The sequence below is a fragment of the Delphinus delphis genome, chromosome 14 (assembly GCF_949987515.2).
Source record: "Delphinus delphis chromosome 14, mDelDel1.2, whole genome shotgun sequence".
In the NCBI taxonomy this organism is placed as follows: domain Eukaryota; kingdom Metazoa; phylum Chordata; class Mammalia; order Artiodactyla; family Delphinidae; genus Delphinus; species Delphinus delphis.
This window is the reverse complement of record NC_082696.1, coordinates 81,510,782-81,527,358: the sequence shown is the minus strand read 5'-3', so window position 1 is coordinate 81,527,358 and position 16,577 is coordinate 81,510,782. Positions and strand designations below refer to the sequence as shown.

At 42.0% G+C, this 16,577-nt stretch overlaps 1 protein-coding gene across 2 annotated transcripts in view; it reads right to left on the bottom strand.

Moving 5' to 3' along the window:
• Positions 1-16,577, bottom strand: part of COL9A1 (collagen type IX alpha 1 chain) — an 83,771-nt gene that overhangs the window by 22,698 nt on the left and 44,496 nt on the right. For both annotated transcript variants that reach the window (XM_060030641.1, XM_060030642.1), the window contains 11 exons: positions 16,402-16,455; positions 13,743-13,796; positions 12,303-12,356; positions 12,129-12,182; positions 11,952-12,005; positions 11,093-11,146; positions 10,021-10,065; positions 8,897-8,950; positions 8,739-8,792; positions 916-969; positions 230-301 (listed from right to left, as the gene is read on the bottom strand). In XM_060030641.1, the coding sequence (XP_059886624.1) occupies positions 230-301; positions 916-969; positions 8,739-8,792; positions 8,897-8,950; positions 10,021-10,065; positions 11,093-11,146; positions 11,952-12,005; positions 12,129-12,182; positions 12,303-12,356; positions 13,743-13,796; positions 16,402-16,455 (603 nt within the window). The remainder of the gene's footprint in view (positions 1-229; positions 302-915; positions 970-8,738; positions 8,793-8,896; positions 8,951-10,020; positions 10,066-11,092; positions 11,147-11,951; positions 12,006-12,128; positions 12,183-12,302; positions 12,357-13,742; positions 13,797-16,401; positions 16,456-16,577) is intronic.

Below are 16,577 nucleotides of genomic sequence, written 5' to 3'. Positions count from 1 at the left end.
TTACTTTACTCAGCTTTTATTTTTCCCTTCTGATAAATTACTATATTAATAGATTTTTTGTTGTTGTTTCTTAATCTCAACTCTCAGTAATTTAAGATATCTTTCTTGATAGCTCTCTATGGTCATTTCTAGAAAAATTCTCCATTGGGCCAAAAGCGACCTTGGTTTCTCAACATAGTAGAAATCATCCTTCCAAATAAGGAACTTTCTGGACAGCTAGGTATCTTACCCTGTCACCTTTCATTCCAGGAAGTCCAGGGGGGCCAGGCAAGCCGGGGAAGCCAGGTCTGCCGAGAGAACCCTGAAAGACAAACACAGAGTCCCCAGAACCACTGCTACCGCAACACTGAAAGCACATAAGCCAGACACAACCTTGGGCGTGTGGACTCCTGTCTAGAATAAATGTGCTGTGTTGGTTTAACTCTGCTTCTCAAATTTGTCACTCTCCCAACTCCCAGGAGAAGAGAGCCAGTCCCTACCCCCACCCCGGACTCCATCCCACCTCTGAGGTCCCCAGTTCCAGGGCTAGCACCCCTTCCCAACAGTGGGCTCTTTGAGCTGAGTCCCCGCCTCGCTGGCTGTGTAAACAAGCACGGCTGGAGAAGTAAAAGGGCGGCATTCATGCACTTGCTCTCCAAGTCCAAGAACAACCAGGAGCCAAATGTAGCACTTTGTATCTCTCCCAGTTTTCAAATAAATGCTACAAGCCACACTGATTAAAATACCCTTTAAGGGTCTCCTAGATTTAATTTGAAATTCCTCATTTACATTTTCACACATTCACATAGGAATAGAAATCAAGTAAGGATGATGCAATTACCCTTTGTAAATTATTTTTCTCTCCTTGCTGCTTTTAAAAAACGTATTGTGCTTTGTATGAAGCAAATAAACTGCGGGACCAGAACTATTACTTACCAGTTTACCTGGTAGTCCTGGGGGTCCTACTGGTCCTTCTTCACCTCTACTGCCCTAGAAACACACAAACATGATGGTCAACCAGACAGTCTGCCGAAATGTAAATGTTTAATCACTATTTCAATGAAGTAACATGCTACCTAGGTTTTTGTTTAAATATAAAGGTCACCAAAGTATTCTCCCCATCTTCAACTGAAGGCAGAGACCTTTATATTAAATGCCTGCAGCCTCGTCAGTGTTCATCCCAAGTTCTAACAGTCCTAACGCTGTTCGTTGTGAATACAGACTGTTCGATGGACATGATACCTGATACATCTACAAGAAATGGCAATTAGGAATTTTCAGCATCTACTTCACCATCCAAATTAGATTATGGTGACTTGCGTACATGCTTTATCCTCTCATTTAGACTACATGTTCTTGAGGTATAGGTATAGTCAAATTTTGAATTCCACATAAATGTGTAAAACACAGAGTAAATTTCAGGTCTACAGTACATTTTAAAGCAGCATCTGGCAAGTGATCTTGAACCTCGAAAGAGTGAAAAAGACACAGGACAGAGATGTTCGCCTTCAAATTACTACTGTAACTTCAAAAAGACATAAATAGTAGAAATGTATAAAGTTTCTGAAAAAGTCTTTGTTCTACTCATTCTAAACATGTCTTAAAAGATTACATAGACTTTAGAAAGTACAATTTATAATGTAGATACACCAAAAGCAACACTCTCGTTTCATTTTGTGAGCCAATATCAATTTATTTGAAACTGGAAGCCCTTTGAGAAAAGGAAACACCACGAACTCTTCAGTTTCTTTCTCTGAGAACTTCATACACTTTAATGCAGTCTGACAAAAGCTTGTTTCATTTCTAACTCAAGTTCCACTAAGCTGAACACTGAGGTTGCTGGATAAATAATCACATTTCCTGGATGGTGTACACAAAATGAAGGCAGTCTTTTGAGTTTGTTTTTCTTTCAAATGACATGACAACTTCATATTAATGTTTAATATTTATAAGTGCTTCTGATAAGATTATCCTGATCTGACCCATATGTTATTCATTCATCTATAAAAAGAACAAAATGTCAAGGTCTATAAACCTTCTGCATTTTCAGTTGTTCTAGAGGACTGAGAATTGTATACCAAATTACAAGTCTCTAGCTATAATTTCACATGACTTACAGGTGATTTAAACAAAATACTCGTAAATGCTTTTCAAAAACTTTTATATAAATGTTCTGTCTAATGCATGAGTTTGAATAATACATTGGTACGTAACGCTTGTGAGCAGCTTGGAAGACAGAAGCAGTGCCCCATGTGGACGGATGTTAGAAGGATATGTTGATAAATCAGGTGAAAACCAGCCCTTACGAGAGATTCTTCTATGTGTCTCTACACATAAAGATGGGGTTTCACTCCATTAATACAACCCAGTACTTCCAAGTTCAAGATAGATTTTCTTCAGTACATCTGCTCTGCTGGCATTTTCAAATTATTTCTGAACTGCATCCTGATTGAGATCCTAAATGTCATTGAGCTAAAATGACTTTAATTCAGAGAACGATTAACAGTCATTGGTGGGAAACATAATTAATCGTGTCAGAAAGGGAAAGCAAAGTTCTTGACACAACCTCAAGTATTCATGTCTAAATAAATGAACCATTATGCCATCTTATCCAAAACAAAGATGATTAATATACTCTTTTCCTCTTCCACAAACCAAAAGGCTAAATGAAAATAAAGGACTCTATAACCTTTCATTTACTTTTGGAGAGATTAATTATCTTTTCAGTCAAAGACAAAGATTTTCTCTGCTGGAATCTTATTTTCTCTGTCTTTCATGAGCTCTCATTATTCAGTTCAGAAGTCTTTTCCAAGCCCCGGCAGCCCTTGGTAATACCTACGAACGGCTCAGAACCCAGTGTACGCAGCCTGCTCTGCTGACCTATAGCCATGACAGGGCAACACATGTAGGACCAGGGGAGGGATGGGTGAAATTACGGGCATTCACTTTTCTGTCCCTGCACAAATAGACAGCGTGTGGGTCCTCATTTTCATTTCACGTCTAGCTTATAAATCCTCGGCTATTCTGAACTTAGGTATTTCTATAGAAATCATCCCACTGTGCGAAAAGGTAATGTTTATTTTCACAAGGACCAAACAGCTACCAAAAAAAAAAAAGAAAGGGCGAGATTTTCTCATGGCCATTCTTATGATTTCTATGTGTTCTAAAAACAAGCATATTCTTCCTCTGAGTTCTTTAATTTCACCTGTAACTAAGATGAACATGAGAAATTGAGATATAAATAGTAATCTCTAAAAAAAACACAGGTTAAACTAAATACATCCTGCAGGGAGCAATTCACCCTAACCTGGTAACAACAAGAGTGCTAGAAAAATGATAAATCTCTTCTGTTTCAACAGCTACGGTGAAACCACATTCTCGGATGTGGGCCAGGGAGGCTGGTGGGGAAATGGCTCTTCTGTCCCGTGGCTGATATTTACAAACCTCTTGACAGAAGTTATGGGTTTTAACAAGAGAATTGGAAGGAACCAGAGAAAAAGGCAACATCCTACCACTGAAAATGCGAAGACCATAAGAAAATGCTCTATTTTTCTCTTGGGTGCTCTGTGCCACCATATTTATCTCCAACATGTTAAGACACATCTTCCAATTCGTCTCTATCTAAGAAGCCAATCAAGGCTTAAAGAAAACAAAAGATGCAGACCCTCTACCAATGATTCCGAACCCTGGCTGTGCATCAGAATCCCCTGAGGAGGTTTGAGAAATATATTTCAGTGGTGTCTTCACCACCCCACCTCCCCTCTCCCCTCCGCATTCCACCCCTCTCCCCCAGGTCCTGATTCTGTAGGTCTGGGGTAAGACCCAGGAAATTACTGGGGCTTGTGTTCTGTTCGTTTGTCTTCACCAGCTTGACTTAGATTCTTGTTAAATGCTCACTGCGAAAGCTCCATAAATACTAAAATTTGCTGAATGTGTTTTGTGCCGTTAGAATTTGCCAGGCTAACTTCAAATAAAAACATGCAGCGGGGCTTCCCTGGTGGCGCAGTGGTTGAGAGTCCGCCTGCCGAGGCAGGGGACGCGGGTTCGTGCCCCGGTCCGGGAAGATCCCACGTGCCGCGGAGCAGCTGGGCCCGTGAGCCATGGCCGCTGAGCCTGCGCGTCCGGAGCCTGTGCTCCGTGGCGGGAGAGGCCACAACAGTGAGAGGCCCGCGTACCGCAAAAAAAAAAAAAAAAAAAAAAAAAAAACAAACCATGCAGCAGAACCTTGACGTTGGAGGCATTAGAGGGTGGAGATGGGGACCTGGACACTAAGCCCCAAGGCCAGGTCTGAAGTTTGGCTCCGCCAGGCACCAGCTGACTCCAGGCAGGCAACCCAACCCCTGTGTGCCTCGTCTCCTCATCTGTAAAATGGGCTTTGGGGAGGATTGAATAGATACATGAAGTACTTAGAACAATGTCCAGCTCACAGTAAGCACTGCAGACGTGCTAGTTATTATGTTTATCCAAGGAATAAAGACATCAGTCAAAATGATGGTTTTCAATCAAATGTTCCATTAAATGTTCTTTTCACTTCAAATCTTCCAAATTTCTTTAAAAGCATGAGTTATGCTTGGAAAAAACAAGTCTTTAGTCCTCATTTCTCGAGTTTCTGTCAGATCACTAAGAAGGCGCCTTTTTTATAAAGAAATCCTAGCAGCTATTTTGTAAAACTCATTTTAATAAATCCAAATACTTCAATATGGAAGTCTCCCTTTCAAAATGGAACTGTTAGACTTCTAAAATACCACCGAAAAATGCATTTTATCATACTTGGGTTGTCATAATTATTTTACCAAAAAAATGGACTTTACTCCACTGTGCTCTAGATTGTGGTGGTTGTTGTATTTGCCTGATAACCCCAAGTGCTAACTAGCTGAAGAACAAACATTATCCTTAGTACCTTGCCAGTTTCAGAACTGGGAAATTATAAATCACTCTACTCAGTCTGTAGTATACACTAAATTCCTCTTTCTGGCAAAAAGGATGTTCAACCCAGAAGATGAGTTATGATTGCTAAAGATTGCTGCTTTTACAAACCCATTTTCATATTAACATTGGCAGAGCATATTAGTCCTACTACAGGGGTGATTTTTAGGCTTGCCACAGAAATATTTTTTAAGATTCATTCAATTTTACAACATTGTGTACTTTGTATTTCTCTCCAGTGTAGGTTTAAATATCCCCTCACACAGAAGCAGATGACAATCTGTTTACACTATAACCATCACAGCTGCTTCACGAAGTGTTGACTGGAAGAATATTCCAGAGTCTGATGGGGTAGGAAGGTAGCTTAGGTCACTCAACTGCACAGCATGTGGGACCTCTGTGCTGAAGCTGCTGGTGATGGGGTCAGGTTAGAAGTCTTCAAGAGAGAGGAGACAGACTTCCACATTCCACGAGTGTAGAGTCTTCAGAAAACTGGGGGTAGATCGGTGTGGCACTCATCCCAGTCGAAATCACGAGAGCAGAGCAAACACAACCCACTCAACAAAAGCCCTGGCAAGTTCTGGGAAGCCTGGAAGAGGAAGCCGGACCGGAGCGACTACACGGTAGGACCAAATCAGAGGCCCCAGCCACCTGCTGGCTCTAAACCAGGAGTCACCCAGACGCAGGTGTAAACACAGGGGAATGTGACAGAGAAAGCCGGAAGCACAAGCCAAGTGGTAAAGATACGTGCTCATACGTAATCCCTAGAGATGCCAAAACTCCAATATTTTTTGCCGTGGCGTTGGCGAAAGTTGACGGAACAACGGTGAGGAAAGGGGAGAATTTAATTTCAAAGACAGACTACGGTTAACCTTGATTCTTCCACAGGACACATTAGAAATAGGTTTCATTCCTTCTACTCAGCTTCTCAATTTAAGATTTGCAGGAAGAACTGATCAAACTTGTGGGGAATAGGTGACAATGTGTGAATGTACCAAGAAAATGAATTTAATGATGGAAAATGAAAGAACAAATGTATCTTTCAGTAAGTACATTTGGTGTAAAAACTCTGATCCAGAACTATAATATTTATAACCACACATGATACTCTTCTGAAAAATTTATAGTAGGTGAAAAGTCAATTATGAACAGAGGCAGCATAGCAAGATTTACTGTACCTCCCATCCAATGCATTTCAAGGAATATTTATTGAGCACGACCTTACGGCAGGCCCCGAGGAAAGAGATGTAGGGAACACAAATGTGGATCAGACGTGTTCCTGACTTCCTGCAGTTTCCACACCACAGGGCAAAAAGGGACCAAGGGTTACAGGTTCAGAATAAGGAGAGATCACTTCTATCTGGGGGGTAGGGCGTCATCAGAGATGGTTCCATTGCAGAATTAACACTTCAATTGTATCTAGGAGGGCACATGGGATGTCCAGTCAGAAATAGAGGAAAAAGCCATCTCAGCTGCAGGGCATCACAAAGAAAACAGGCAGCCTGAGAAGTGCAGAGAGTGTTTGGGAATTAGCATGAAGTCTAGCTTGGCTGGAACACAGGCTCTTAGCACGGCAGAAATGGGAAGTAAAACTAGGGGATAAACAGACAGTTTAGGATTTCAGGCTTTCCTTTATTGTCAGTGGAAATCCACTGAAGATTTTTAAATGAAGACGAGAAATGATGCTGGATGCTGTGCTTTGCAAAGACCAGTATGGAGGCACGTGCAGACTTGGAGCCCTACCGTTCCCCAGGCATTTACGTTTGTCACCAGGACTGCGGGGACACTGCTGGAGTTCTGGATGCAGGACACCCTGCGGTGTGCAAGAGTCCTGGAGAACGGAGAGCTATCCCAGCCAGAATACCGAGAGTACCCTGCTGCGAGCCGCAGCAGAAGGAAAGATGGGAGCAGGGAAGGCAAATCAGGAAATGACTGCAACCAGCAAGCAGCAGTGAACCACCTGAGCCAGGGGGTGGACGTGGGCTTAGAAAGAAGGGTCAGACAGGAGGCTTTAGAGAGGACGTGGTAGGATGAGCAGGTCCACCTGGGGGCAGGAACGTGATGGAGAAGAGACACCAAGGCTTTGAGCCTCGGTGACGGCAACAGTGGGAAGAACGCGGACGCTTACAGAAACTAACAAGCAAAACCGGAATCAGGCCCAAAACCCTGCGCAGGCGTAACTTCCTCGGATCCGCCGCCCTCCCGTGAGCGAAGTCAACACCGCCTCCACCGCACGCCATCGCTTGCGAAGGCCGGCCTCGAGTCCTGAGCTGGGGATGGGCCGGGCCCACTGCACGCGTTCGGCTTGTGCTCTGTACCTGGTCCTGCCATCAGCAGGGGGACCTACAACTGTACTGCTTTCTGCTCTATAACGTGAGTACGAGATGAAATAGGCAATTTTCTCAAAGCTCCAGCGCCCTTCCTCCACACCGATCAGTCTTTCTGTTGCTTCAGAAATAGGATCCAGCTATGACCTCACTGCTCTGACAGTCGAGGGAAAGTATTGGACACCGCCTGGTACAGGTCAGCTGACGGACAGCGGTGAGAGGTGGGAAAACTCCACACTCCACTCTCATATCGCGAGACACCTGGGATATTTCACTTTTCCGAAGCGTGAAAATCCTCACTCGACATACTCAAGAGACGCTCTTTAAAAAGTAACAATGATATTTGGGAACGTTTCTGTGTTCTCACTTGGAGTTCTTTGTGTTACCCGGCAGGCTTTGAAGATAAGAACTTAAAATCAAGACCAGGGAGAATTTTTTTAAAGTTAAGTTTGAGTGCATCATGTTTCATTTCCAAATCAGTTTCTCTCTAAGGGTTAAAGTGTATCTAGTGAGAAAATATACATAGCTATATTTGCTGCAAAATAGACACATTTATAAATTCACACTAAAAGAAGTCTGGCAGGTTCTCAAAAGATTAAAATAGAGTTATCACACGATCCCCTCGTAGGTATGTACTCAAGTGAAATGAAACAAGTCAACACAAAAACTTGTAGAAAAACGTCCACAGCAGCATTAATCATAATGGCCAAAAAGTGGAAACAGCCCCCACGCCCATCGATGCATGAATGGATGAATAAAACGTGGTACATCCATACAATTGAATACTATTTGGCGATAAAAAGGAATGAAGTACTGATACATGGTACAGCATAGAAGAACCTTGAAACATTATGCTAAGTGAGAGAAGCCAATCATTAAAAACCCCACATACTGCATGATTCCATTTATATGAAATTTCCAGAATGGGCAAATCTATAGAAAGTGGATGAGTGGTTTCCTAGGTTTGAGAGGACTGGGTGGGTGGGTGGGTGGGTGGGGGCAGGGAAATGTTGAATTGCAAGTGGATCTAGAGTTTCTTTTTGAGGTGATGAAAATGTTTTAAAGTGGACTGTGGTGACAATTGCACAATTCTGCAAATGCACTAAAACTCAGTGGATTGTATATTTTAAATGGGTGAATTATATAGTATGTGAATTATACCTCAATAAGGTTGTTTTTTTTAATCACACTAAAATATTTCCTACATCATGGGATGAGAGCAGAAAGGGTCAGCATGTTTTTTTTTTTTTAAATACTTCATTTTTGTTTCTACTTTCTAGGGGACAAAAAGCATATTGTATATCTAAGTAGCATTCCTGTTCCATTGTTTACCTGGATTATCACATGTTAAAACGTCAGAAGGCATTCCTGGATGAGTTAATGGATGAATGAATAAAGGAAGGAAGGAAGGGAGGGAGGGAGGGAGGGAGGGAGAGGCGGGAAGGAAGACCCAGCAAAGCCTGGGGAAGGCACTTTGGGAGGGGTCCACAGAAAAGGAATACTCACAGGGAGGCCCCGAGGTCCTCGGAGTCCCACCTCTCCTGGTGGCCCCTGGCGGCCCTGTTATAAGGAAGGCAGGTGAAGAAAAAGTTAAACTCCCTAATCCTTTGCTTAGTGATTACAACAGGTTACAAGGTATGAAAAGGTAACCTATGGCAACTTACCGGTTTGCCTGAATTCCCCAGTTGACCGGGCTTCCCTGGAGCACCTGTGTTACCCTGAAGGTAAAATACAATATTTAGAGTAATTCAGGCAGTAAATAAGCATAATGATCAACCTGTCTTACCCAGGCTGGGTATTTCTTACACTTAAATAGCGTCACTTTCCGGATTTTACATTGAGATGTAAACTCTCTTTCTTGGTGGGTACATCCACGTTCTTCAGATTTAGGTTAGGATACTGTTTTGTCACTTCCAGAGGCATAATATAGATGTCAAAAATGTTTAAAAGCGAAGGTCAGATGTCCAGAAATGAAGGTCTTTAGACAGACAAGAATAAGAGAGGATTTTTCTTTCTTTACAATGTGAATTGTATATGTCTTTCTTCATCGTTTCCACCTCTAATACAGTTCTTGGAGCCTTTTTATTGATACCTGACACGGACACCATTAAAATTGTAAAAGGTCATGCCAACATGAGGAAATAAGGGGTGCGCCAGGAAGCTCCAGGGAAAGCAGGTGTCTGGGACCCCACCCCACCATCAGTGGCTCATGGTCTGCTTACTAGGGCACATCTCTGCGCAAGACTCCATGAGCCACTACGATCGGAGGCCTGGAGCTGTGTAATCTAACAGTAATCAATTTCTACGTTATTCACAGTTTATCTGTTTTATTTAAAGTAACGCTATATTTTATCCCTTTAACTTTTTCTTTCAACTATTGTTCTTAAGTGCTAGGATATAGCACTTAGAACTGATCATTATGTGAACAAAATGCTTAGTATCTTTTAGCTTAAGATAAGTCATCTTAATAATATGCACGGACATTTTCTATGGCTTAATATCGTCCTCATAGTAAATCATAAAGAGCAATCAAACTGTCTCTGTTTTACACTGGCAGAGGATGACTCTTTCAAGAAGGTAGTCTGATCAGCAACGCTTTGTCAAAGTACTATTTCTGCAACTGGGAAAGAGATTAGCTTCTGAAGCCTTAAGGCCTTTTTGATTTCTCCTTAAGGTCAAACATAAAATAAAAGGCAGGTTGGAAATATATAAAATGATAAATAAAATATATTAGTAAAAGAATAAAGAAATAGATAAAAATATTAATTACAAAGTTTGCATCTTTTACCTTTTCACCGGCAACACCCTTTGCGCCAGGAATTCCAGGTATACCCTGAAAGCATGCACAGAGAACTTAGGTTTAATCACCTCCTCTGAGAATCCGTGAGATGCCAAGCCCACTGCGTACTGCCGAGGGGCTGGGGGCGTCGTGACAACCTCAAAGCTTTAGAGGGAGATTCTTCCTAGTTCCCCAGTTTGAACAGTTATAGACCTACCCACAGTGGAGAAGGCAACTTTACTGTAACTGGCTTGTTATGTCTGAATACCCTTAGAGCAAATTCTAGCTCTAAACTAAAGTTACTTCTCAAGGATGAACTTCCAAATTAGAATCCTATTTTCAGATCAACAGGAGCTCTTCCTGGCATGATTTCATGTGTGGAATACAAAGCAAGGACCTATCAAAAACTCTAAGCCTTAAGTAGAAAGAGAGAATGGCAGGAGAATGCTGGGTCTGAGATTTGGTGCCACTGGGAGGCCGGATTTCTCTGATTATTTTAAGGTGTCAGATATCATAATAAACCGAGGGCAGCCCTCATCATTGCCAAGTATCCCTTTTAACTTGAAATACTTGCCTCCAAAGGGCCAAGAATACACGTGGTATAACCCACGTGAACTTCCAGCCACATTAATGCAGGAAAACACCAATTTGAATAATTCAAAATAGCACACGATCAAACAATGAAATCTTATTATCTCACATCGTTCCCTGAACATCCTCTCAACCTCTTATGGCTCAACCCTGGTACAAGAGCTTCAGAACTGGTTAAAAGTAGGAGGAAGTATAAAGCCTGGACCACAGCTCAGGGTTAGTGAAACGACATAAGGAAGGTTTAGTGAACTCTAGAGAGAGGAGGGATGCAAAATATAAAGTTAAAGCTCAGGGTGGTTACCAGAGAAATAACTAGTTATTCAGAGAAAAAGTACAGAAATGTCAATGTAAAATTGTAAAAATATAAAATGAAAGCATCATTTCTTCTCCAGAACTTATCAAATTACATACAAAACATGTTTCTCCCCCAAGTGCATATCTTCCAAATATGTATATAAACCAATCAACATTTAAATACTCAAATACTTACAGGTAACCCCTGCAACCCTGCTTCCCCAGGAGGTCCAGGTTTCCCTAGTTCACCCTGAAAAAAATTTTTGTTGAATCTGTATGAACTGCCATCCTTCTTTAAAGAAAAGGAAAGACCAAGACCTTCTAAGTAAAAGGAGTATCCGCACAGCTGACCTTACTCGCACTTTTATAGCATGACCCAGTTCAGGGCGGGGAGATGGGATAGGACTTAGGACAGAAATGCAATCAAAATACATAATTTCCTTCTGCCTACTTTCATCAATGGGGCAATTTTACTGACTTTCTGAAACCAAGCAAACAAACATTCTATTCTAATAATTTTTTTTTATTGAAGTGTGGTTGATTTAGAATGTGGTGTTAATTTCTGCTGTACAGAAAAGTGACTCAGCTATACACACAGATACCTTCTTTTCATTATTCTTTTCCATTATGGTTTATCTCAGGACACTGGATATAGTTCCTTGTGCTGTACAGTAGGACCTTGTTGTTTATCCATCCTATATATAATAGTTTGCATTTGCTAATCCCAACCTCCCAGTCTGTCCCTCCCCAAACTCCTCCCCTTGGCAACCACAAGTCTGTTCTCTACGTCTGTGAGGCTGTTTTGTGTTTTGTAGATAGGTTCATTTGTGCCATGTTTCAGATTCCACTTGTAACTGATATCATATGGTATTTGTCTTTCTCTTTCTGACTTCTAATAAGTATCTTGAACTGACACTTGATGAAAAAATTAGAAGGAGGAAAAAAGCCAAAACCAGCTCCATAAAAGTCCCAATGACGTAGTAATGGAAACCCTGTGCTTGGCTGGCCCCGGGCAGGGACGACTCCACCACCTTTAGACTAAATCACACAGCTACCTTTGTTCCCGGCATTCCAGGTATCCCATCCCGGCCGTCCACACCTGGCAAGCCCTAAAGACGCACAAAGAAACACACTGTCTCTTAGAAACACATTCTTCTTCCCTTCAACACTTTCTAAAGTTTTATTAAAATAAGCACTTTGAAAAATGGGCTTGATGACTACAGCTCACGTACCGTGTCGCCCTTGGACCCAGGGAGACCAGGAATTCCTCGAGAACCTTGAGCCCCCTGCAGGGTAGAAGGGAGAAGACAGACAAGACACAGTCAATTACCACGTGTACTTAGGTCACATCAAAGAGACCAGCACAACCTGCATGCTCGCGGTGATGAACGCGAATTCAAACTCACTCTGTCTCCCTTGGGACCTGTTTCTCCTAGAGGTCCTCGCCGCCCTTGATCACCCTGTATGAAAATAAAATTGCGTTTAAGTAAACCAAAGTAACTTTTTGATAGACTTTCGAAATTATAAAACACCATCTACACTGCCTTACTATTGCCCTTTCATCCCAATGGCTTTGCTCTATCATGGATGCCTCAAGAAATCTTTTTATAAAAATTATATGGTCCTCAAAATTGATATTACCATAAAGATAATTGAGACGTACATGTCTATTGATTTCATTGTCAAGGCATAATGCTCTGTGCTCTTTGGATGAATAAGTATAATAAAATTAAGGTCCGCACTGCAGGTAACCTTGACATCCGTAACTATATCTACACATCCTCTAGCCTCATTGACTATCGTGGTGGGTCGAGGTTTGGACGAGTTGCCAACCTTTTCTCCATATTACTTGCTCCCCCAGTCAATAATAATGATTTCTGTCACAATTACCCAACTAATGTTGATATACGGTACAGGCGGTAATAGACGAGAAGAGGTGTCTTCCTAAAATATAGCTTTTGTTGAATTGCTTAACTGCTCTGAGACCTCAAATGGCTTCCTGTTCCTACTGGATCACTTCGCATCGCCCAGATTGGCATCACACACTCTCCATCATGTGCTTCGACCTTATCTATTCAAGTTCATCTTCTCAAAAGGAGCTCTGCACCCAGGCCGTGCCGGGCCTACGGCAGCACACACCCCCATCACCCCGACAGGGCCTCTTCCCGCCTGTGCCCCGCCTCCCCCCCAGCACGGCTTTGCAGGCCCTCCTTCCTCTCAGGCCCGCTTGGTGCACTACCTCCACCACACGTTCTGGAGGTGGATCTTAAAATGTCATCCTTCAGTTACATTCTGTCCTTCCCACTGGACCTCGATAGTTGGAAATTCTACTTTACTATACCTTTTCTTCTTTTCAATGTGGTGTGAGAGATATTAATGAACAGCTCTTTGGTTTATTTACTTCCAAAACAGGTGTGAGGCCGTCCACAATAAGGACACGTGTGCACACGGCCGTCAGAAGATCAGATAATGAGATCAGAAATCACAGGAGAGAAAAATGACAGAACTACCCAGGAACTTCAAGTGAGAGAGTTTCTGTGACTCTGTGCGTCCTAGCAACCAAAGCAAAAGGAAAACGCAGCAAAAGCATAAAAACTTAACAATTTGACTATACTTATGAGAAAAACAAAACCCATAACAAGTCAGAAGAACGTTTCTCTGTACAAAAAAGAGATGCTTGTCTTAATTTTAAAATTTTAAATAAATATAGAAACTATTGCCCATTTTTCCACTTTATTCACACGTAAAGACACTTGCACACACACACACACATATAGCAAAAAAATCTATCATTGATCATTGCGAAAAAATCTATCAGTGGATCCCATGAAAGGAAAACTACTCACAGGTGCACCAGGGAGACCTTGTGGTCCGGGTTCTCCATCTAAGCCCCGAGCGCCCTGGAAATAAACGAGACAAAGAAATGAACTTGAGATCAGCCATGTATGCTAAAGGGCACACCAGTCTTTCTAAAGAACTTCAATAGCCAGATAAAAAGGAGGTTTTGTGTTTTGTAATATACACTCTATTCATCAGTGAACCCGAGGAGTATTTAATCAGAAACCTCAGATGTTAAAACACTGGTTTACATTCTCTCATCCCACCAAAAGTACCTACACCCAATCTTTGATACCACCCTGAATATTTTAAGTTAACAAACACTGCGTCCATTCCTGATTGCTGATATGAGCTACCTGTTTAGAGAACTTGGCAAGCCTACTGGAAAAGGTTTGGTCATCACACTCCAGGGTTCTCAGGATCCCTACAGGAATTCATTGATGGTGAAGACGAAGGGGCCACCCAAACAGTAGCTGCTGTGGACTCCACAGCCACCACACCAGTGGGAGGGATTTCTGGGACTCAAGATCCCCACCCAGACCTAGAATCAGGAGTCCAGCCGTGTGATTCAGAGGAACGAATTGTAATAAGGATTTAAGCATCTCCTCTTCCATCCTGGATAGATGGTAGGTTCAGTATGTATAAAGTGATTGATCTATTTTCTCCACAAGAGATTTACCCTGCTGAGTGATGATGGCTAAAAACTACAGAGTTTTATACATCTAATCATCGTGAAACTATCTCTGTCTTTGTTATCTATTGCACATATCGCCTCCCTATTTTCATTATAAGAATGAAAATGTGATTTGAAAACAAGAATATGGGGTTTTCAGTGCTCTCTACATATGCTGCATGACAAGACACACTCCCCTGTTTAAAACTTCTTCTCCTCTACCAGGGGAACGAGAAGACAGATGGGCACCTGAAGCGAACAAGCCATCTCCTGACAAACAGGCTTGCAAGGAGGAGATGATAAAAGAAATGGAAAACAGTCAAAAGGGTTTTGGGTAAATGTCAGGCCAAGAAAACCAGGTGGACGGTGTCTGCAGTAAGAATTAAAAATTAGAAAACCTTTGCTAGAAGGTTCAGACGTGGGTGGAATCAAAGAAAGAAGCAGAGGCACCACAGAGCCTTGAAAACCTCTGATCCCTAAAACTAGAATAGAGCAGAAGGCGTTCTCCTTCCACCAGTGAAGAAGAGGTTTGGGAGACCTGAAAAAGCCCTTGAAGTCGTCACTCACGTTGCCTGGTGGAAGGAGAGCCAGCCTTCGAGTTATAGAAATGGCTTGGACGCTGCCCATCTCTCTCCCTTTCCCTCTCTCTCTCTCTCTCTCTCTCTCTCTTATTGCTGTTCAGCACCAGCTCAGACCCTAACTGCTGTTACTAGGTAACCATTCCGCAGGTCTGAATTCACCGGAAGAGCTTTTTTCTTTTTAATGAAAGCAATTGGACAAAAATCAGAGGAAATGAGAAATTTTGAAAACTACCAAGTAGCAAAATACCTCAAATAAAGAGCATATCAAGAACAGTAATTGGTTTCAAAGTGAGGGTCACGTATTTTAGGAAGTGATTTAAACCCAGAAAAAGCAAAAGCCTGTGTATCAGCAACTTCAAAATAAATGGGATTTATTTTTTAATAACAGAAGAGTACACACAGAATGTTCCTTAAGGAAACATGAGTACAGAAATGCAAAATATGTTTTTAAAAATACAGTGTTTTTAGAAAAGAAACCGCATTCTATAGGAAACAGAAGAGGGAGACGGGCACAATGAGAAAACCTAGACAGACAGAGAAAGCAGCTGAAAAAATGAAAGTGATGGAATTATTCATGAAGCAATTCCTTCGATCCACAAAAGTGTGCATCTCTTTATTGAAAAGGTTGAATTTCATTTACTGAGCACCTACAATGTGCCCGTTATCCTTGTCCGGTTGCTAATGAAAGACTCTGTGCTTCTGTGCAGAACAACATGAATTAGCCTCAGAGGTTCTGCAGAGGGTGAGGCGAGGGTCAGGAGGGGTGGTGGGCAAAGAGCCCCGTTTTTAATTCTCTGGAGCCTACAAATGGGCTTTCCTAACAAACTTTATACAAAGTGCTGACCATTTCCTTAACATCTGAGAGAAGCTAGACACGCCCCCTCTACTCATACACACACACACACACACACACATACACACACACACACACACACACGCACAGCAAGAAAAATATTTCTGAGCTCATCATGAATGCTCAAGCTTGCCTTGTTATTGCTTCTTCTATTCACTCAGACAAGCCATCCCTGCCCTGCCCTGCCCTCCCCACCAAGGGCAACGCGTCATCCTCAGCTCCACCTCTCCATCCTCCTCTGCTTTTGCCGGGCACTCCAGGTGCTGTGTCAGTGTTATCAGTGTCAACTACTGATAAAGAAAAGAGACTAAGCGTAACAGCCCTGCTTACTCCTATTTACCCAAAATAATTTAAAATATATAATAATAACAAGTATCCTGTGTATGACTCATTTCTATCATCTACGTTTATAACAGAAAGTAAGAACCCAACCAAACATCTACAAAGCACCAAGTAAGAAATAAAAAGTGACGTTGTTAAAGATAAGAAGATATTTGAAATGGCCCCAAGCTTAAACATTTATGCATTTTCGTAGTGTATCGTCACCATCATCATCTTACTTTTTCCCCTTTGGCCCCAGTTATGCCAGCGATGCCTCTCAAACCTTGAGCTCCCTGGAAATGTAAAAAAGAGAAGTAAATTCTCTTAGTTGAAGCGCACATTCCTTGATGTCATCACAAATGCTGATCGAGAAGAAGGATGTTATCATAACCAAAGGTAACACTGAGAAAAAGTG